At 41.2% G+C, this 23,610-nt stretch overlaps 1 protein-coding gene across 2 annotated transcripts; it reads left to right on the top strand.

Moving 5' to 3' along the window:
- Positions 1-23,574, top strand: st6galnac5a (ST6 (alpha-N-acetyl-neuraminyl-2,3-beta-galactosyl-1,3)-N-acetylgalactosaminide alpha-2,6-sialyltransferase 5a). Of its 2 annotated transcripts, none has more exons than XM_089007440.1 (5): positions 1-154; positions 2,689-2,907; positions 16,617-17,029; positions 20,169-20,276; positions 22,342-23,574. In XM_089007440.1, the coding sequence occupies exons 1-5, from the start codon at positions 140-142 to the stop codon at positions 22,589-22,591; spliced, it is 1,005 nt and encodes a 334-aa protein (XP_088863566.1). In that variant the 5' UTR covers positions 1-139; the 3' UTR covers positions 22,592-23,574. The 2 variants fall into 2 exon arrangements, with proteins under 2 accessions (XP_088863566.1, XP_088863564.1); XM_089007438.1 differs by having other exon boundaries at positions 4-160.
- Positions 23,575-23,610: the final 36 nt, after the last annotated feature.

A 23,610-nucleotide genomic window follows, 5' to 3' on the forward strand; every position in this document is an offset into this window, starting at 1 on the left:
TCGAGCAACCCGCACCCGTTCCGGAGCGCTCCCCCCCCCAGACCGGCCTGAGCAGAGCTCGAACTCGGACGCGTGCGGAGCATGAGAGGCGTCAGTCGCGGGCGGAAGGAGCCCGCTTGACTCGTGACAGCGCCGCAAAATGAAGACACCGCTGGTAAAGGTTGTTTTGCATGATCTTGTTCTTCCCTCCATTTTTAAAGGCATGTCGCGCTCGCGAAAAATAAGAAATATGTATATATATATATATATATATATATATATATATATATATATATATATATATATATATATATATATATATATATATATATATATATATATATATATATATAAAAAAGAATCTCAGCTGGGTTGAGGGAAGTGCGCTCCAACAGCCAACAGAAGCTCTCGGTGCTCACTGACTGGCGGATCAAAAGATTAGCTTCGCAACAATGCAGCCAACAGATGTGCCCCGCGACTAAGATTTGATTTTTGCCCCCTTCCACATCCCCCCACGGCCCCCACTGACTACTGTGGGATCGTTATTTTACGCGCGAGAAGATAGTGTGCCTTTATCGCACAAAAAGAAAAAAACATTAAGATACATTTTACAAACCTGCATGCCACATAAGAGTACGGTGAAATAACTTTCAAACATCCCGATTCCGACCTTCAGAGATGCCCCTGAACACACCTTGGATTGGATTAGCCTTTATTAGTCTCGTAGTGGAGAAATTTACATTTCACAGCAGCAAAATTATGAAAGGAAGAGGAAAGGAAAGGAAGAAGTAGAAAAACAAAATACAGGAGCTGCTGTAAAGGCAGCCATCTTGAAGTAAAAAAAATAAATAAATAAAATAACATGACACAACACAAAAGACAGTCATTCAATTTTAAGCACTTTCTGCACAATCTTTGTCGCATGAAGCAGGTCTAGATGAAAGAAGGGAGGATCAAAGCGTCCTTCTCACCAATGGATCAGAGACATGGTGAAATGTGTACGTTTACTACAAGCCAAATGTTAAAAGCAAACACGAAGCGGTGGCATCCGTTGACGAAAAGAGATTGTCTCACATCTCCTGTCCCACGTTAATCCGCTTCAATTCCAAACTGCGGCGCTTCCACATACGCATGGATGCTCCTTTCTTCTCACCGCGGGCTTCTCAAGTATGTGTGTGTGTGTGTGTGTGATCGCTTCGTATTACGAGACTTTTCGAGGGATTGTTTTACGTGCTGCTGATTAGGTTAGCAATCAAATCCAAATGGGAATTGAGTTAACTCAGAATAGTGCACAGATTACATTGATTTAATTTTGCTTCAGGGTAAAAAGTAGTCATCTATGTGAGGTAGGTGTTTATTTGGTGGTAGTGCCCGACTAATTTGAGGAAGTTGTTAATTGATTGGTTGATTGGGGGGGTGGAATTGAAATTTAGTGTATGATAAATAAATAGGGTGATTTATTAATCATGATAAATAGGGTGTGATTAGAAATATAGAGAATATTTTCGATCATGTCCAATTTGGGAGGCAGTTTTGATCAAGTACTGCTGATGGATTTCTTTTTGTCATTCTTTTTAATCACGTAAACCTATTGTTGATGAACGATCAGGTAGAATTGATTAAAGAATTTCTTAAAGTGACAGGTATGATAAATTGAATTTTGTCATTAAACTGTTTGAACCTATAGTATTGAAGAAATGCAGCATTTAATCAATGAGCTGCGCATGAAAAATGTATTTTGTCTTTGATATCAACTAGACGGGTATGCGAAGATGTTTACAACATGTGATGATCGCCAAGTTTTTTTTAAAAAAAGGGAAGTTAAATTCAAATAGAGTGATACCACAGCTTACAAACGCTTTAGTTGACAAACTTTTTGCCTTACGAACATTAAATTCGAGAATATAATCTTGGCATACGAACTAGTTTTCGGGAAACACACGGAGCGCCACAATGGCTGGCGGACTAGTTTTCGGCGGAAGAACACCAAACCACATGGCCGAACAGCGCCACCGTGGCTGCTGTGGTTTGTTATTGAGTGGAGTACTTTTGCTATTATGGGACCGAAAAAGACCCCACCACAGACTATTGTTCAGCCGGAGAGAACACAAAAGAAAATTACGGTCGAGCAGAAGACGATCATCAAGAAACATGAACGCGGTGTGCGTTTGTGTGACTTCGCGTCCCAGTACCAGTATGCTAAGTCGACCATTGCTACGTGTAGCTAAGGGTGTTTCTGTGTTGTCTAAGCAACGCTCTCAGGCAATAGAAGAGGTTGAAAAACTTCTGTTGATTTGGATTAATGAAAAGCAGCTAGCAGGGGACAGTGTGAGTGAGGGTATTATCGCCGAGAAAGCACGGCAACTTCACTCGGATATCATCAGGCGGCAACTCCATCAACGACCATCACAAAGGTAAATAAAATGAGTTTATTATACAGGACAGTTTATTTCTTTAATTACAATGCAATAGCACATGTATTATAAATCAAATAAAGTATATTTTGTGTAGTTTTAAAGATTATTTCATAGAAAATTATGTTTTACCTGGGAACGGATTATTCTCATTTTTAATGGTTACTATGGGAAATTAGTGTTTGGAAGGGACACTTTTTGCCTTACACACACTTTCTGTGATGATCATGACAATGTATAAAAGGGATTTTTTTCCTTTCCAATACAAGTAAACCGTGCAATGTCTTTTTCCTAGCGCCACGGCGTCGCCTTGCTTCTCGCTCTGCTCTTGTGCGCCAGCCTCTTCCTGGTCTACAACAGCAGCTTCTACGGTTCCGTCCGGGACGGCAACGACAAGCGACCGACGCGGCGCCGAGAGCAAGAGCAGCCGCCGTGGCCCGCCAACGCCTCCCCCAGTCCGGCCCGGCCTCATCCCGCTGCGCTCCGGGGTTACAGCAGCATCGTGGACCACAAGGTAAATTGCGCAAATGGCCGCTGCAAACTATCTATCTCCGCGTGGCTCTTAAGAGAATCGTTTATCACAATTCGCCGCCCGCCTGTCATGACTCATTATTCGTGAGGCTACAATTACATTCCCCGCATACTCTTAATTGAAACTCGATGCCACTCGTGCCGCCATCTTGACTCTAGCCATGAGCCCTCCAACCCCCCTAAAGCCCCCCCCCCCAAAAAAAAAAAAATCAATGCGAGCCGCAAAGTGATAGTGACACATCGTATTCCGAGAGGCTGAAATGCAATGTTTACAAACGTTGGCGGTGGAAAGCCGATGTGATCGTCCGTGTAGTCAATGCAATCAAAAGCAACCTTATCTCACTCACTGCTATCCCCGAATTTATTCGGGAATTGAATATATGTGTCAGAGATGTTCGATCGGACACTGTGGACAAAGACTAGAACCCAGAAAGATTGTCTTTACTGCCGGCAGGAGACGCAGCCATTCATGACAGACGTCTGAATTCTGCAGCCCTCTGCCAAGCTATTTATTGAGAGTATATGCAAATTTAAGTGATACATTATTAAAACATAGTTCTCTTGATTAGAATACCACACCCCTAGAACGTTCTGAGCACGAACAGCTGGAAGCAATAAAACATTGTCTTTTCCATGAACTGATAAACCTGGCGAATGAGCTCTTCCTGAGAAGGAGTTTCAAGTCGTTAATTGCTTCGGTGATAAAGGAGTTTCCCAAGTCCTAAATTCTGTGCGAGGCCAGATCTCCTAGATGAAGATGACAGTTTAACTTGCTGTGTCTGTTGACCTCAGATTGACCCCAAGTTGTCTGTGCTTCAATTGTGTCTTCGAGTCACACATGTTGACTAAGCATATAACAGCATGAAACTATTAAATATGATAACTTCTTATTCTGTCTAATCTCTATCAATGACGTGCAGCGACCTTCCCAAATTTGTTCGGGTTCTGGTTTTTCTTGCGGGTTGCCGATGAAGCGCTGGTCAGACCTCTTAAACGAATTCGGTAATGGCGCTTCACGTCACACTTTTTACTTCCCAAATAAATTTGGGAATGGCAGTGAATGAGTTAAAAAAAACATTGCCAGAGGTCTGACCACTGCTTTATCGGCACCTCCCACACGAAAAACCAAAACCTGAACAAATTCCGCAATGACGCTTCACGTCACACTTTTCACTTCCCAAATAAATTCGGGAATGGCAGTGAATGAGTTAAAAAAACATTGCCAGAGGTCTGACCACCGCTTTGTCGGCACCTCCCGCAAGAAAAACACAAAACTTGAACAAATTCGGTAATGGCGCTTCATGTCACACTTTTTAATTCCCAAATAAATTCGGAAATTAGTTAAAAAAACATTGCCAGAGGTCTGACCAGTGCTTTATCCGCACCTCATGCAAGAAAAACCTTGTTTGTAACCCCTGTTCTATATGATGCATCATTAGGCAGTTACAAGTGTTCTTTTTTTTTTTTTAACCGTTTGAGAGTTAATCAACAACTGTCACAAATTAGGCAACCTTCTTACTTGAAGCGAGGAGAAACAAAATGGCGACAGCTGACATTTTGAATACAATTTAGCGGTCGGTGGCTTCCACGTTGACGCTCCAGGGGGAGCAATGACGACGTTTGCGCCACGTCAGACCCGATGATGACGAGTCGCTCTCACCACCGCTCGGGTGGCAGCTGCACGAGATGTTTAATATTTCACGACGCCATTCTTCTCCCGTATTTTTGAGGACACCGTCGTGCCACCAGCCAGCTGGAGAGCTAGACGGGACAGGAGGAGGGGGGGGGGGGGGGTTCTCCATTACATATGGGCGTCTGTCTGTCTGTCAGTCTGTCATTTAGAAAACATCAAACTGAAAGCGAAGGAGCACCTTTAGCACAGAGAACTCATTAAAGGAGAGAAAATGTTTCGCTTCCAGCGGGATCAGCTTGGAGCTTGAAGGCGACGCATGCGCCCCCCCCCCCCCCCCCTTTGGCGTCAAGGCCTACGGGAAGCAATTACGGAAGATGATGGCAGAAACATCTCGATAAGCGTTCCCTTGACGGGGGTGATCTCACATCCCGCGGTTAAGGTATTACGAGTGAAGTCATAGATTTGTAGGCTAACGCTAAGGAGCGAGCAGAATGCTAATTTTGGGCTTCTTGTGCGTCTCTTGAAGTGGCGATTTCAGGCTTAGCTTTGGCCATTTTGAGACCGATTACTCCGAGACGTCTTCTTCCGGTTGCTTTCGACCACAAAAACGAGACAGGGGGCTCAAGTTTGAGGAACCTGGTTTTGTGTAGTTTCATATTTTGTCACCTACAAAGTTAGCGTTTGTACAATGTCTTCCAATTCAATCACCCAAAAGCCCTTTGCTGGATTTATCACACTGAATTACAGATGATAGGTGAGGCAAAAACCTTATGAGAAAAGTGAATAATAATAATAATAATAATAATAATAATACAGTAAAGTCTCGTTATATCGATATCGGATATATCGATAGTCCCGGTTATATCGATACTATTTCTATGCACGCACGGAGAAAATTACATGCAAACAGGGTCGGATATATCGATAGTCCCGGTTATATCGATATTTTTTCGGACTCCCTTGAATATCGATATAACGAGACTTTACTGTAATAATAATAATAATAATAATAATAATAATAATAATAATAATAATACTTTTTAATGGTTTATCATGGGGAATAAATGTTTGGCAGACAAACTTTTTGCCTTACACGTACTTTCTGGGAACCAATTAAATTCGTAAGCTGAGGTATCACTTTATGTTCTTTGTTGTAGAGCATTATGGCTTTTTTTGCTGTGGACAAATTCTATTAGAATTTGAATATGTGGTTAGAACACAAATACTGTTTATAGATATATATATTTTTATATGATTATCCAAAAAATATGAATGATATTAGAGTGAAAAAACACAGTAAAATGTTTAATTGAACTGATTTCAAAATAAAATTCCACTTGAGCGGAATTTGTCTTGTGGGAACTTTTGTTTCTTCACGTGACTTTTCTCACGGACTTGTTTTCTCGGTGGTCGACTTCGCTTTACGAGTAGCAATATTTCTTATCATTAACGTGACTGCTAGTATTTAATGAAGAAAAACGGAATGGAAAACATCTCAACATTATATTTGACATTTTATTTTACCATTGTACACCCAAATGGCAAAATATTTCCTTCAGACTTTTATTTACTTATTTAAAACATTTTGGGTTTCGCGTACTTTCTTGTTTGCAGTACACATCTGAAAATGTGCAGAATACGGCAAAATATAGCTGGTTGACAGGTATGCACAACCCATTTGTTCACTGACAACAATAAAAGCAACCCAAAAATAGGTGCCAAGGCTGAAAAAAAGGTCTTTTGAACCCCCCCATTCCCCTCTCTTTTGTATTCCAAGCGACCGTTGCCTGTGTGTGTGTGTGTGTGTGTGTGTGTGGTTAATGCTGTGTCCTCTTCCGGCTCCATGGAGGTTACAACTGTGCACCCGAGGCCTGAAAGGGAGCCAATTATAGCAAGGAAAGGGGGCGGGGGGCTATGGAGGGTTTGGGGGGGGGTTCGTTAGGAGAACGCAGCATGTTGCAACGCGATGCAACTCCATTGTCTGCTCACTTCCACTGTGCCGGAATCCAAACAAAGTACACTAATTGAAACTCACGGGTCAGCGGGGAATGCATTGGTTGCCTTCCTGCCTTGTGGGCAAAGTGTGGGTGCGCCACCCGAGGTGGGCACAGGTGAGGGAGCATAGTGCAATGGTGAAAATGAAGCCTCTTTTGGGGTGCGGTTGGGGAACCATGGTCTTATTCCATGTTGACCTTGAAGGCCTCTGAAATCTGGATGAGTTTGTGACAAGAAGAGAGCAAACGTCTACACCATTTTGAATACTGGTGTCCCACAAGGTTGCCGTCTTAGCCCACTACTTTTTAGTTTATATCCATCTGATTTTGCGGTAAAGCGCCCTACCGAAAGTAGGATCAAATATGGAAAAATGATACTCCTGTAATCACACTCATTATAGACAACAAAGAGAGTAAAAGGGACAACCGACATCACTTTTTTGTTTCCTTACTGACATCAGAAAAACGTTTTATAGCATCTAAAATGCCCAAAACACGCAGGCTGATATCTTTAGTCAAATGCAAAACACCAATAAAAATGACTTAAAGTGCCTAGAAAGTACTTCAATTTGAAACCGGAAGCGGCCAGTTTCAGAAGGTCCCGCCCCCTTGTTTGTGGTGTCACGCCAAGATGGCTTGCCTTGCTGGAGAATCAAAACAATGGCTTCAGATTCGGAAAAGATACTTTCTTGTTACTCATCCAGTTATGAATATGATTCAAATAGTTCTGAAGAGGAAAGCATACATGTTTGCAATCGATTAAAGAATTTATTTGTGCCATTTTGATGCATCTGGAGAGAAATGTAGTGACAAACTCTTTAGTACCCACAAAAAGGCAGAAGAGGGTGTCAAAGCTCCGTGTAAATTGTCACCGGGGTCGTTTTGTAAGCGAACATCAAATACACTGTAGAAGTCTTGATGCAACACGAAACTGACGAAGGCGGAAGTATATGCCGAAACATGTCCGGTATTTGAAACACCTACAATACACTGTCTGTAAGATAAGAATCTGTTTTAAATTAGATATCAAGTAGACAGGATGAACTTAATACAACTAGAAAAAAAGTTATTTCCTAAATTAATGTGTCTGGAGTTATGTGAGCTTGAAATGAGGGTGGCTGTACTAAATATAATGCAATGCATTATGTAGCGCTTTAACAACATCTGAAGCTCAAACAAAGCGCGAACATGGAAAAAAGGGAAATGCTGCCCCCCGGTGGAAGGGAAACACATTGCCTGGCAGTGAATGAGTTAGTAGGAATGTAACAAAGGTGCGTATAAATGAAATATATGACAGTATTATTATGAATACTTTGTCAATACAGTACACTGAAAAAGCTTATTGGTGTACAGCACAGTCTCCTCTTTGGTGAATGTCGTGGCCAAAAATGCTGAAAAACAATCCGTATCCTTTCCACAACAACTCAAAGTGACAAAAGAAAGCATAAAAACAACACAAAAAGCAAAGCTCGTGAGAGCACTTGCTGTGGGCTGCCTGCTCGGGCGCCATCTTGGACTTCTTTCAAACAAACATACTGTTCCATTCTAATTCTTGTTTCTCATCTGGTTCGGTGTTCAACGAAGTTTTGTGATGAAATATCAGCGAGGACAATAGATGGTGAACAAAAAGCTACTTTATTCTAGTGAAACAAAAAGAGCACATCTCTCGTCGGAGCGAGGAGCTCTTCAAGAGCACACGAACACAAGAAGAAAAAAAAGCACAATGAGAACAAACCCGCCCGCTCAGACTAGTTTTGAAAAGACACAGCAGCGATCTGTCATGCAATCAGCTACGGACAAGTATTTTGGAGGACATCAGACTGAAAGTTGATACTTATTACATTCTGCTTTCACAACTATTCAACTAATAAGTTTCATAAATCCATGTAGACTAAACTAAACATGCAATAACATAATACAGTGAGACCTCAACTTACGAACTTAATTGGTTCCCAGACAGAGTGTGTAAGGGGAAAAGTGTGTATCTCAAAAAGAAAATTCCCATAGGAAACCATTAAAATGGGAATAATCCGTTCCCGGGTTTCCATAAAATAGACTTTTCAACTAAATAAGCCTTAGAACTACACACAACATACCTTATTCCATGTATAATAAATATGCTATTGTATTGTAATGAAAGAAACACACTGCATTGTATCATAAAGTCACTTTATTTGCATTGGTGATGGTCATTGATGGCTTGATGGAATGGCGTTGGAGGTCGAAGGTCAAACGGAATTGCTGTTTGGAAAGAAAGGCACATTACATGAGGACTGTAATTAAAGAAATAAACTGCGCTGTAAAATAAAGTTTTACCTTTTTGATGGTCGTTGATGGCTTATGGAAGGAGAGTCACCTTCCAGAAGGACTGTTGATAACTTACTCTGGTGCTGTTCGGTCGTGTGCTTCCGCCGAAGATCACTCCACCAGCCGTGGTGGTTGTGTATTATGAAAATAGTGCTTATTATAAGGTTTAATTTTCAGAAATTTGAAGTTTGTAAAACGAAAAGTTTGTAAGATAAGGTGTTTGTAAGTTGAGGTCTCACTGTATGAACTCAGATAAACATGGAATAACATAATATGTTTACTAATCTTAGCATGAAATAACGTAATATGTTTACTAATGTGCATAAGCACTCTATCAAAGACTACACAAGAAAATATCAAACGGCGTTTCGCAACAACACCATAGAACATAATGCACATAACAAAACAGTATATCAAGCTAGAAAGTCAGGCCTTGCTATTGAACATCTAACTGCCTGAGGGTAAATAAACGCTGTCTCTAAAACGAGACGTCCCTGCCCAAATACTCTGAAAAGCATCTGCCCCGATGCTAAGCAACTGAAGAGTTTATGACTATATGAAACTATTAACAGCTTTCCTCCCGCGATGAGTGTCATAAATGCCCTAAATCGAGGAATCTCACTGGCCTGGAAAAGCAATCTGTTCCCGTGCTGCGACGTTCCCCAACCAAACGCGAATTGACCCGGTCAGAGTTGCTTCCGTTGTTGACCTGTAGAAATTAATTGAAGTGGTAGTAAAAAACATGTAAAATAATAAAGCCACTGCACGGCTTTTTTGAAATCATACACTCCATCGAACTAACAGTAAGAAACCATGAGAGTGAGTCGGAAATCCCAACTTCTAAAACAAGATTCAATTTCAACCACTGATACCAGAATGCCGATTTTTAACTCATTCATTGCCAAACGATGTGCAAAAATGTGCCACTCCAGTGCCAGGGTTTTTGTCATTTTCACTCACAATTGCAGGACCCACAGAATATTGAGTTTTAGGACACACATACAGCGTTAGAAACTTTAGAGCAGGGGTGTCAAAGTCATTTTTTGCCGCGGGCCACATTGTAGTTATGGTTTCCTCTCGGGGGCCGTTATGAATTTGGGGAACCCATTTGAATGTTTAAATCCCTTCAAATATTACATATAGAGCACACAGCAAATTAATGAATAACTCGTTTTCAAATCTGAAGTCAAGAATAATGACTTTTATTGTGGTTGACATCCAAAAATATGAAATTTTGGCTCAGATTTTAGCAATCATCATGGAATTTAACAAGTTTGATTTGCTTTCGCCGGCCGAAAAAAATGATGTGGCGGGCCGGATTTGGCCCACGGGCCTTGACTTTGACACCTGTGCTTTAGACTATCTTCTTTAATCAGTTACATAAGTCTGGAGTTATATGAGCTTGAAATGAGGGTGCCTGTCCAAAATCCAATACAATACATACATATTTGTTTATATAATAATAATAAATTATATTTTAAGCGCCTTTCAAAGCTCTCAAGGACACTCATAGGTACTATAATAAATAAAATACAATCACAAATAGAACGCAATAACTAAAATACAATTATAAATAGAAATAAGAGATAGAGCTACACAGAAAATGCAATTTTAAATCGGTCCGTTTTGAGATGGGACTTGAAGGTGGGAAGAGAATCGATGTTACGAATGTTGGGAGGAAGTGAGTTCCAGAGTTTAGGGAGAGAGCAGCTGAAAGCTCTGTCCCCTGTCGTGCTGAGATGGGCAGGGGGCACACAGAGGTGGAGGGAGGAAGAGGATCTGAGGGAACGAGAGGGAATAGAAATTTGAAGAAGGTCAGAGATGTATGAGGCAAGGTTATGGATAGCTTTAAATGTATAAAGACAAATTTTAAAGTTGATTCTATATTTGAGCAGGAGCCAGTGGAGCTCTTGGAGGACGGGGGTGATGTGGTGAAAGGATGAGGTTCTAGTGATGATTCATGCTGAAAAATTCTGGACGAGTTGAAGTTTGTGGAGAAGTTTCTGAGGGTCACCATGGAGAAGTGAATTGCAATAGTCTATCCGGGAAGACTACGAACGAGGATAGCGCTTTAACAACAGCTGAAGCTGGAACAAAGCGCTAACATGGAAAAAAAGGGAAAAACTGCCCCATTGTGGAAAAAAACCTTGCCAGAGGCCATGGCCAGCGCTTCATTGGCACCCAAGCATGAAAAAACAAAACCCAAACTAATTCGGCAATGGCGCTCTACGTCATATTTTCAATTCCCGAAGAAATTGATGAATGGCAGTGAATGAGTTAAAGACATGTAAAAAAAAAGGCCAGTGACTGTAGCACACATTGATAGCAAGTTTGTTTCCCCCCTGATTGGCTTGACACTCTCGACGCTCACAGAGCCGAAGCCACTCACGCGTAACACAGCCAATAATTGCTCCTTTCCCGACGTCCAGATCCGTCCCCGGAGGACTGCGAGTGGGCCATTACGCCTGATTGATGATGCCATGCCCCCTCAGAGCAGAGAAATAGCATTCTGGTGTTGTTATTGATTATTTGGCGGGTAGGAGGAGGACGGTAGGGGGGGGGGGGGGGGGGGGGGGGGGGGGAGAGTGAAGGCCAGCTAGCGAGCACACCGGGTGGTGCTACAAGATGGCAATCATGCCGCACCGCAGGGTGTCGTCTGGTGCTTTTTTTTCTTTCTTTTTTCCAGGGTTCAAAGTGAGGCGGGGGACCAGAATAACTCAGATAAACCTTTGAAAATTTACACCAGCCTTCTGTTGGTTAGGGGAGCAATTTCAGTAGTATGCTAGCCTACAGCTGCCTCTAAAGGACAAGCGACGTCACTTTTTTGTTTTTTAACGGACACCAGAAAAACGTTTGATAGCATCTAAAATACCCAAAACACGCAGTATGATATTTTTAGTCAAATGCAAAACACCAATAAAAATGACTTAAGCACAGGTGTCAAAGTCAAGGCCCGCGGGCCAAATCCGGTCCGCCACATCATTTTTTTTCGGCCCGCGAAAGCAAATCAAACTTGTTAAATTCCATGTTGATTGCTAAAATCTGAGCTAAAATTTCATATTTTTGGATGTCAACCACAATAAAAGTCATTATTCTTGACTTCATATTTGAAAACGAGTTATTCATTAATTTGCTGTGTGCTCTATATGTAATATTTGAAGGGATTTAAGCATTCTAATGGGTTCCCCAAATTCATAACGGCCCTCGAGAGGAAACCATAACTACAATGTGGCCCGCGGCAAAAAATGACTTTGACACCACTGACTTAAAGTGTCCAAAATCTGCAAAAAATTGAGCTGCGAATTGGGCATTTTCAGAAAGTCCCGACGAACAACCATTTGGAGGCTCGTTCGTAAGTTGGGGAGCGTCTGTATCAGCGTGACGTCCCAGACAGAAGTGGTGCAGCTGTTCCATGCAATCAAAAAAAACCAAAAACAAAACAACAAAAAATTAGTTTTCTTAAAATGTTTTTTTTTTTTTTTACTTTGTTACTTCCAGTTTGAGTGAACGCTGGTGCGTGTGGCTGCCGCTGCTCACCCGCAGAAAAAAATATCCTGTTACTGTAGTGTCCTTGATAGTTTTGAAAGGTGCTTATAAATGAAATGTATTATTATTATTATTATTATTATTATTATTATTATTATTATTATTATTAAAAAAACAATAAACAATGACACGAAATGTTTCTGCATTTGCCGCAATGCCTGTTTTTCATGCTTTTCTCCAATCAGACAAAATAGCCCGGCGGCAATCATAACCGCGTCCGTCTAATCAACAAGACAGGGAAGGCTGTTGCGCTCCCGGCGTTCGGGAAGTACAAACGAGCGATTTCAAGCGCATCAATGATTCACGCGAGGCGAATACGTGAACAATGTGGATCGCTGCCGATTTATTAGCAAGACGCAATGTTTGTTTCGCATCAGCCGCGCAAGGTGCATGTGGGTGGGAGGAGCTACAATATGGCAGATTTCACATAAAGTAATAACTGTTGTTACCCTCAGTGGTCTTTTAACAAATGTCATAAGGAAAGAATAAGGAATGAAACCAAATTCTGAAGATACTAAAAGGAGAGGAGTAGCAGTACCTTACATTGCATGAGTTACTGAAAAACTACAAAGAGTCCTTTGGCAACACAAAATTCGTACTTATTTCGAACTGATGAACACTTTAAGGAAACAATTTGTGTATCCAAAAGATAGGCTGCCAAATGAAAAACAAAGTCATGTAGTTTATTCAATACATTGTAAAAATGAAGATTGTAAAGAGCAATACATTGGGGAGACTAAACAAATTCTCAAAAAAAGACTTTATCAACATCGCAGGGATAATACTAGTGGGCCTCAATCGGCAGTACATATGCACCTAAAAGCTAGCAACCACTCATTTGACAACAATGAGGTTAAAATCTTAGCGAAAGAAAATAGATGGTTTGAAAGGGGAGTAAAAGAAGCTATTTTCATAAAACAGCATAAATCGCCATGGTGGGGTGAGGTTCAATTTGGATCGTTCGTACAACAGACTTCTTAGGCAACATAGGCTTAGTTATGCTGATGAGGTGATACCAGAGCAAATGGGGCAATCAGTCCAGTCGTAGACCTCATACTCAGGCAGGACAATAGAAGTAATCAGTGTAGCCGCAGGGAGTAGTCCTCTGCTCCTACCAACGTGAGAGCAGGGACCAATATATATATATATATATAGGGCCGAAAGTACCAGCAAAATAATTTAGTTAGCTGACGAAGCATCTTGGATAAGAAGCGAAACGTCCGACACCTTCAAAGAAGTACAGTTGACGGCTGAAGAAACCTTTTCATCGATGGACGACTCCTGTACGACTGAGAGCTTACACAGACATAATGTAATAACTAGATCAATTCATTTTTATTTGAACAACTGAACGGGATGACAGAAGGGGAAATGGCGCTTACAATGGCATCGCACGGCGCTAACCCGATCCGATGCCGCCCGTACACAAGCGAGACGAGTGTAACCAACTACAGCTACAGCGTCAGCGACCACCGTGACTCTAGTTCTTCGTTTTCTCGCACTGAATAAATTATGAGATTGCAGTTATTAGGCCAGCCCGCCTGGAATGAATAAATCAGAAGGAACTCACGGCCCTCCTCTCGGATTAAAAAACATGATTCCAACTGTTTGTCTGTTTGCTTTGAAAGTCAATCAAGATGCAAGTTGCAAACCTGGAATGACTCGAATGAGTTCACTTGTTAGGAGGTTCAATCTCGATACAATACAATACAATTCACCCTAATTTATATGGCGCTTTCACAACAGCTGCAGCTGTAACAAAGCGCTTCACTTAATAAGTCAACATAAAGTAAAACAATAAACAAAACAGGAACATAAAAACATGGACAGTTGTGCAATCTAAAAGACTTTCCCCATGTACTCTGTGATGTTTGAGTACATGACAAACACTACTACATGAAGCAGCTCTAGGTGAAAGAGGACAAGAGGCCTCCTTTTCACCAGTGGATCAGCATGGTGGAATGTGCACGTCTGCTACGAGCTAAGTTTTGAAAGCAAACACGAAGCTGTAGCATCCAGCTGCTGACATTTTTTACAACCTTTAGTAGGGCACACTCGCTAAATCACAGGTGTGGAAGTCAAGGCCCGGGGGCCAAATCTGGCACACCATATCATTTTATTCGGCCCGTGAAAGCAAATCGAACTTGTGAAATTCCATGATGCTTCCTAAAGTCCGAACCAAAATTTCAAATTGTCACATGTAGACCACACTGAAGGTCATTATTTTTTACTTCAAATTTAAAAACCAGTGATTCATCAATATGTAGTGCAGAGGTGTCAAAGTCATTTTTTGCCGCGGGCCACATTGTAGTTATGGTTTCCTCTCGAGGGCCGTTCTGAATTTGGGGAACCCATTAGAATGTTTAAATCCCTTCAAATATTACATATAGAGCACACAGCAAATTAATGAATAACTCGTTTTCAAATCTGAAGTCAAGAATAATGACTTTTATTGTGGTTGACATCCAAAAATATGAAATTTTGGCTCAGATTTTAGCAATCATCATGGAATTTAACAAGTTTGATTTGCTTTCGCGGGCCGAAAAAAATGATGTGGCGGGCCGGATTTGGCCCGCGGGCCTTGACTTTGACACCTGTGATGTAGTGTGTTCTATATGTAATATAGGTCACGAGACAGCAAATTATCCCGCATGTTAGGCCGCCCCACTTGGAATAAGTCATAAAAACTTCAGGATTTAGGCCTCACCATCCAGAAGAAGTCAAATCAATGGAGTTGTCAGAAGGGTCCGCCTTGGAATGAGTCAAACGAGCGCAGGTGAGATGGAGCGCCTTGTTCCTCAGTAATAACCTCCCCGAAGAGAGTGATTGGTAGCCAACGAGGCGATGCTTCTAGAGACGGAGGGGGGAGCTCTGCGAGGCGTTTAGTGGCCCCTGGGTACAAATACAACTTTCAGCCTACCTCCGCTTCAACTATGCTACGCTTTCGAAATGTTTACGACAGGGTGGACACAAACTGCCCTTAAGGTGGCAAAGGCTGCTAGGACCTCATTAGCGCCATGTATCATCAAGCACAAAATGGCTCCTGTTACTTTTTATCTATCTGTCTGTCTGGCTATTTACTTATCTAGCTAGCTAGCTAGCTAGATAAGATGTATTTATTCTTATTTGTTGTTTAGTTAAGCATTTATGTATTAACTAATTAATGCATTTATTTATTTATATTTACATATATATTGATTTATTTATTGTACTTTTTATTTCTGTATTTAATTATATCTCTCTCTCTCTCTCTCTCTCTCTCTCTCTCTCTCTCTCTCTCTCTCTCTCTCTCTCTATATATATATATATATATATATATATATATATATATATATATATATAAGAAGAATATAAGTACAAAAATAAATAATAAATAAGAATAAATCAATCTATATGAATAAATTACACTCACACAGACCGATCGATAGATAAATGAATAAAGAAATAAGTACATAAATAAATAACAAGTAAATCAATATCTGTATATATTGATTTATTGACTTATTTATTCCTATTTATTATCCATGTATGTATTTATGTATTCATTCATTTATCACTTTCTTTGTGTTATTTATTTATTTAAATAATAAATAAGAATAAGTCAATCAATATATAGGAATACATTATATATACTGTATATATATATATATATATATATATATATATATATATATATATATATATATATATACTGTAGATATATATATATATACACTGTATATATGTACTGTGTATATATATATATATATATATATACTGTATATATATACTGTATATACAGTAAAGTCTCGTTATATCGATATTCAAGGGAGTCCGAAAAAATATCGATATAACCGGGACTATCGATATATCCGACCCTGTTTGCATGTAATTTTCTCCGTGCGTGCATAGAAATAGTATCGATATAACCGGGACTATCGATATATCCGATATCGATATAACGAGACTTTACTGTATACAAAGTAAGTACATGAATAAATAATAAATACAAACAAGTAAATCAATATGTATATATATAAAAGATTTATTGATGTATTTATTCTATTTATTATTCATGTAATTCATGTAATTCATGCATTCATTCATTCATTCATTCATTCATTCATTTAGATTTGCCACAGTTTTCTGTTCACTCGCCTTGCTTAATGCCTTGGCTTGTATATTAATCGCCCGCTGTTTTTTTATTAAACAACGTCTTCTTTCTTTTATCAGCCTCTCCAAATGCACTGCCGGACGTGCGCCCTGGTGACCAGCTCAGGCCACCTGATCGGAGGCGGCCGCGGCGAAGAGATCGACCGGGCCGAGTGCGTCATCCGCATGAACGACGCGCCGGCGACGGGGGCCTACGCTTCCGACGTGGGGCGTCGCACTTCCCTGCGCGTCATCGCTCATTCCAGCATGCAACGCGTGCTAAGGAGTCGCAATCAACTGCTCAACGCCAGCCAGGAGGCCGTTTTTATCTTCTGGGGGCCGAGCAGCTACATGCGACGTGACGGCAAGGGTCTGGTCTACAACAACTTGCGGCTTATGAGCCAAGTGCTCCCCGCGCTTAAAGTCTACATCATCTCCTGGCAGAAGATGTTGCAGTTTGATGAGCTCTTCAAGAGGGAAACCGGCAAGGACAGGTACACATTGTTATTTTGCTATTTTTTTCCCCTTTTACTTTCATCATTTTACTGCTGTGAAATGTACATTTCTCCACTGCGGGTCACCAGTTGCCCATCCATGTCTAAATGAATGACTGGTGAGCAAAAGCGAGTTTCATTTTGCTTTTAAAAAGACACTTGAACCCACACTGCGAGACATCTGTTGTCTCCTCTGCTGCTGTTATCAGAACAAGTAGATGTGGAAACACCCCTTTCACGCTGTGTAAATTACCTTGAGGACCTAACAGCAGGAAAATAAAAAATAAAAACGCTAAATCTTTATCAAGGAAATATATACAGTGATACGTCCGCTTACGAACTTAATTGGTTACCAGAAAGTGTGTGTAAAGCGAAAAGTTCATCTGCCGAACATTTATTTTCCATAAGAAACCATTAAAATGAGAATAATCAGTTTCCAGGTCCCCGTAAAACATAATTTTCTCCTAAATAAGCCTTAAAACTACACAAAATATACCTTATTTTATGTATAATAAATGTGCTGTTGGATTGTAATTAAAGAAATAAATTGTACTGCATAATAAAGTTGTTTTATTGACCTTTGTGATGGTCGTTGATGTAGTTGCCTCTTGATGATATCAGAGTGAAGTTGCCGTGCTTTCTCGGCGATAATACCCTCACTCACACTGTCCCCTGCTAGCGTCTTTTCGTAAATCAAAATAAACAGAAGTTTTTCTTCTATTGCTTGAGGTCGTTGCTTAGACAACACAGAAACACCCTTAGCCACACGTAGCAATGGTCGACTTAGCATACTGATACTGGGACGCTAAGTCACACAAACACACACCTCGTTCGTGTTTTTCGATGATCTCCTTCTTCTGCTCGACCGTAATTTTATTTTGTGTCCTCTTTGGCTGAATACTTGCCTGCGGTGGAGTCTTTTTCGGTCCCAAAAAGGCAAAAGTACTCCACTCGATAACAAACAATGTCTGCACTCAAAGGGAGGTGGTGCAGAAAACTAGTCCGCCAGCCATAGTGGCGCTATTCGACCGTGTGATTTGGTTCATCCGCCGAAAACTAGTTCGTATGCCAAGATTATAATGTCGCAAATTTAATGTTCATAAGGCGAAAGGTTCGTGAGCTAAAGCGTTCGTAAACTGAGGTATCACTGTATACAGGCGTGCACAGAATGCTGCCCCCTTTTTTTTTACCTTGCAAGTTTACACCCTTTATCTCTTCACAATCATTAATTCGCCACATTGCCGCGGCGGTAAAACGGGAAATGAGAAGAGCAGCCACTTAATCACGGAAAACCGTTTGCTACGATTCAAGTTGAACGGGGGTGGGATAAATGTCCGAGTTCTTCATCCCCCTCCGGACTTCACCCGCGCAAGGCAATTTATTCGTCCATCTTCAAGCGTAGTGGCGTTCAATGTACTCCAACACGCCGAGAAAAAATCTCCAGCGTGGAGGATGAAAATAATTGCGAGCTTGTATTCACGGTTAGCCTTCGTATTATTAAACTTCTTTCCGGGAAGTCATTATGCGCAAGATTGTCTCCTTGTTTGGGTAAAAAACAGAAAGGAGCAAATCAACAATAAACGAACACAATAGAATAAATAAATACCTTGGCTATGGCTTTTTGCTACGTTCAATGGAAGCCAACGGGAAGGGTTTAAAATCCCAAACTTCACGAAAACAGCACCCAGAGAAAGGATTTCTTTGTGAATGTTGCATTATTTTCGATATTGTTTTCAATGTTTACAAAAACAGCAGTTTAAAGGACAACCGACGTCACTTTTTTGTTTTTTAACTGACATCAGAAAAACGTTTTATAGCATCTAAAATACCCAAAACACGCAGTATGATATTTTTAGTCAAATGCAAAACACCAATAAAAATGACTTAAAGTGTCCAAAATCTGCAAAAAATTGAGCTGCGAATTGGGCATTTTCAGAAAGTCCCGCCCCCAGTTCGTGACATCACGCCAAGACGTCTTGCATTGCGGGAGAATCAAAACAATGGCTTCAGATTCGGAGAATATGCTTTCTTGTTACACATCCAGTTATGAATATGATTCAAATAGTTCTGAAGAGGAAAGCATACATGTTTGCAATCGATTAAAGAATTTATTTGTGCCATTTTGAGGCAACATTGGGGGGAAATCTCTCACCCACAGAAAGAGGCACAAATGGCGACCTCCTGTGGCCACCTCCGTTTCCACATGCTGATAAATTCCTTATTTGGCGCTTGGACGCCCTCTTCTGGCCTTCTGGCGGCTTTTGGGTGCAACACGAGGTCCCCAGACCAAACAAGTACAGCAAAATACATTGACGTGATGGAAGGACTCTACAATGCGTCTTTTCTACGGTCAGGGGCGGTCCTTTAGTGACGTCACGTACGGACTCGTCACCAACTCAAAAACAAGACTTCCTGAATATTCAGCGCGAGTCTTAAAACGTAAAATATAGCTATATGCGGTGGAATCTTTGTAAAATACGCTCAGTAGAAGTGATTTGAAGCCATTTTACAAATTATGGACACAACTTGTCGGTTGTCCTTTAAATGTCTGCTGGATTTGGTGCGCATGGATCTGTAGCGCCCGTCTGAAGGGGAGTCGCTGGAAAAGGTGGTGGGCAGGGTGCGGAAGGTCCAGTAGGATTTTCCACGCTCTTGTTTTGACTCTTTCCTCTGCTTTTCATCACTTTGCTGCTGTGAAATGTACATTTCTCCACTGCGAGACTAATAAAGGCTAATCTAATCCCATAATAATAATAATAATAATAATAATAATAATCAAGTGTTTTGTTGAGCGTGTTTTTTTTCATCCTTATGGCAGCACCCTTGAGGCTCTGAAGGTCTTCTTTTTAAAAGATTTCAAGACATTTCTTTGTTCGTTTTGCTCAAACGAATCAATGGCCATTTTAAGGTAGCGCAAAATTGTCTGTCCGGTCATCCGTCATCGCTCGCGCAGTCCTTGCAAGGCCACCTTCTTGATGAAGGTTTCCACATATTTGACAGGCTACATAGCGCCAGCGACGTCAGGTATTTTAATGACGCCGCCAAGCAGTGTGAACGATCAAGGTCCAGATTGAAATGAGCATTCGTGTCATCAAATGTGTTCCATTCATCCAAACGTCACCTTGTGCCTGTGTCGCAGGAGGATGTCCAACTCGTGGCTCAGCACCGGCTGGTTCACCATGACCATCGCCCTGGAGCTGTGCGATAGGATCAACGTGTACGGCATGGTGTCGCCCGACTTTTGCAGGTGAGAGAGTTGCTTTATGTTCAAGGTTCCTACAAAAGCAGGGTTGTTAATAATTCAGCAATATGGGAGGTGTTAGTGACAGATTAACACCAACGGGGTATCTCTAAAAAAGGATTTGCTCGAGTTAAATAAAGGATTAAAAAGATACAGAAATACAGTAAAGTCTCGTTATATCGATATTCTCGGGAGTCCGAAAAAATATCGATATAACCGGGACTATCGATCGATGCGCGCATGTAATTTTCACCTTGTGTTCATAGAAATACAGTGAGACCTCAACTTACGAACTTAATTGGTTCCCAGACAGAGTGTGTAAGGTGAAAAGTGTGTATCTCAAAAAAAAAAAATCCCATAGGAAACCATTAAAATGGGAATAAGCCGTTCCCGGCCTTCCATAAAATATACTTTTCAACTAAATAAGCCTTAAAACTACACACAACATACCTTATTCTATGTATAATAAATGTGATATTGTATTGTAATGAAAGAAATACACTGCATTGTATCATAAAGTCACTTTATTTACATTTGTGATGTAAAACGGAATTGCTGTTTGGAAAGAGAGGCACATTACATGAGGACTGTAATTAAAGAAATAAACTGTGCTGTAAAATAAAGTTTTATTTACCTTTCTGATGGTCGTTGATGGCTTATGGAAGGAGAGTCACCTTTCATAAGGTCTGTTGGTAACTTATCCTCTGGTGCTGTTCGGTCGTATGCTTCCGCCGAAGATCACTCCGCCAGCCGTGGTGGGTGTGTATTATGAAAATAGTGCTTATTATCAGGTTTAATTTTCAGAAATTTGAAGTGTGTAAGACGAAAAGTTTGTAAGTTGAGGTGTTTGCAAGTTGAGGTCTCACTGTAGTATCGTAATAAGCGGTACTATCGATATAACCGATATCGATATAACGAGACTTTACTGTAAAAGGTGGTTTCGTTCGTCTTAGTGCCATGAAATTGGCTACGAGGGGAAAGTAAGCCTTTATGTCACCTTCCAGCACCCCAAAAAGTACAGTAGATGCACCTTTAACCCATTCACTGTCATTCCTGAATTTATTTGGGAATTGGAAAAGCATGACATGGAGCGCCATTCCCGAATGTATTCGGGTTTTGTTTGTTTTTTTTTGCCGATAAAGCGTTGGTCAGACCTTCGGCAATGTTCTTCCCTTCCACGAGGTGGCAGCAGTTGCCTTTTGTCCATGTTAGTGCTTTGTTGTTAAAGCGCTATATAAATCAATATGTATGTATTGTATTTTGTACAGCCACCCCCATTTCAATCTTAGATAACTCCAGACCCATATAACTTGGGAATTAACTCGATGTTTCCAATGAAAAAAGAGAGTCTAAGGTTTCTTACACTGCATTGAATCTTTATGTAGTCCTAAAACTCAATATTATGTGGGTCCTGCAATTTTGAGTGAAAATGACAAAAACCCTGGCACTTGAGTGGACACATTTTTGCACAGCATCCGGCAGTGAATGAGTTAAATACAGTCAAACCTCTGTTTTCGACCATAATGCGTTCCAGAAACCTGTTATGCCATTCGCAAATGTATTCCGGAATTGAAAATATGACGTGGAACGCCATTCTCGAATTTGTTCGGGTTTTGGTTTTTCTTGCGGGGGTGCCGATAACGCACTGGTCAGAACTCTGGCAATTTTTTTTCCCCTTCCACGAGGGGGCAGCATTTGCCTTTTGTACAGCTGCCCCCACTTTTAATGCAGATAACTCCAGACCAATATAATTTAGGGATTAAGTCTTTTTTTCTGATGAAAGAAGAGTCGAAGGTTTCTTACGCTGCTTTGTATGTTAATGTAGTCCTAAAACTCAATATTCTGTGTGTCCTGCGATTTGAGTGACAATGCCAAAAACCCTGGCACTGCAGTGGACACATTTTTGCACATCGTCTAGCAGTGAATGAGTTAAATTGGTTATTCATCCTGGTGTGCCGATTTTGTTCTCCAAAAAAAATGACGTCGTTGGTGACCTAGCGTCCTTCCTTAGGACCCACGACCCGGCGATAAAGCACCGTTGTAATTGTGCAAATTTGCCGTGTCTCCACAGCAGGGATCCCGAGCACCCGTCGGTGCCCTACCACTACTACGAGCCGCGGGGCCCCGACGAGTGCGCCATGTACATCTCGCACGAACGCGGCCGACGGGGAAGCCATCACCGCTTCATCACGGAGAAGCGAGTCTTCGCCGACTGGGCGCGGACGTTCGACATCCATTTTTACCAACCCGATTGGATCCCCGCCTCTTTGCCAGCGAACCGCACGGCAAAGGGGGGCGTCGCCGAAGCTTGTCAAACGTGATTGGATGACGAAGTCGGCCGGGGGAGTGCTTGATTGACACTTATTGTTGAGGAACACAGTTCGTAGCGGCACGCGGAAAGCGTTTAAGCCCACGCTGTTTTTTTTTAAATTTTTTCGTTTTCTTCACGCCGCAAAGGTGAAGTCGTATGTGGAGCAAGAATATCGTCTCATGCTCACTCGGGAGAGCGAGCAGAAATGTCAATCATTCTGTGCGTCGGCGCTGATAGCGAGTTCAATACAAAGTAAAGCTTTGGATGTTTTTCAACGAAGGAAAAGATTGCTTTTTTTATTTTTTTTTTTATATTTATAATTTAAATATAATTTTATTTTTAAAAAGGACCATATGGGATTTGCCAAAAGTCAGTCAAGGCCCTGCTGGGAATTCGACCTAATTAGCTCCTGACTTGCTTGTGCTTACACAAAAATAGTTTAAGATAAATCTGTTTAAAGACTTTGATGGCTGGAATGGATCAAACCGCTCTCATTTTCACACATCATAACAACGAGGCGCTCTAAAGCTGCCCCGGCAATGTGAATTCCTGGTCCGCACATTGGACATCAGGACAAGAGTCAAAATGTCCACAGCCACGCCCCCTTCTTGACACATTTCTCTTCCACTTCCATTTTTGTGACGTATGCTCACTCACAGATGACAACGAGGCACTCTAAAGCGGTTAAACAAGCCCAAAGCTGTGGTCCAAATTCCTCCATGTCACAAGTAAGACGCACGGCCAACAACAAGGCTCTCTAAAGCGGCCAGTGGAAACCTGAAGGGAAGATGAACTGTATGAGTGGAAGCAAAGCAATCTCGCTAGCAGCACATTGAAATATATTAACTCATTCACTGCCAGACGATGTGCAAAAATGTGTCCACTCCAGTGCCGGGGTTTGTGTCATTGTCACTCAAATTCTAGGACACACAAAATATTGAGTTTTAGGACTACATAAACATTCAATTCAGCGTAAGAAACCTTAGACTCTCTTCTTTCATCAGGAAGTTAATTCCTAAGTTATATGGG

This window comes from Hippocampus bargibanti, linkage group LG11, assembly GCF_051943395.1.
Source record: "Hippocampus bargibanti isolate YZ-2025 linkage group LG11, ASM5194339v1, whole genome shotgun sequence".
Lineage (NCBI taxonomy): Eukaryota > Metazoa > Chordata > Actinopteri > Syngnathiformes > Syngnathidae > Hippocampus > Hippocampus bargibanti.

Coding starts and splice junctions, on each gene's coding strand:
- st6galnac5a (XM_089007438.1), top strand. CDS start 140: ATGAAGACACCGCTGGTAAAG. Junction 2,908..16,616: donor GCAGCATCGTGGACCACAAG/GTAAATTGCGCA, acceptor TTCTTTTATCAG/CCTCTCCAAATGCACTGCCG. Junction 20,277..22,341: donor GTGTCGCCCGACTTTTGCAG/GTGAGAGAGTTG, acceptor GTGTCTCCACAG/CAGGGATCCCGAGCACCCGT.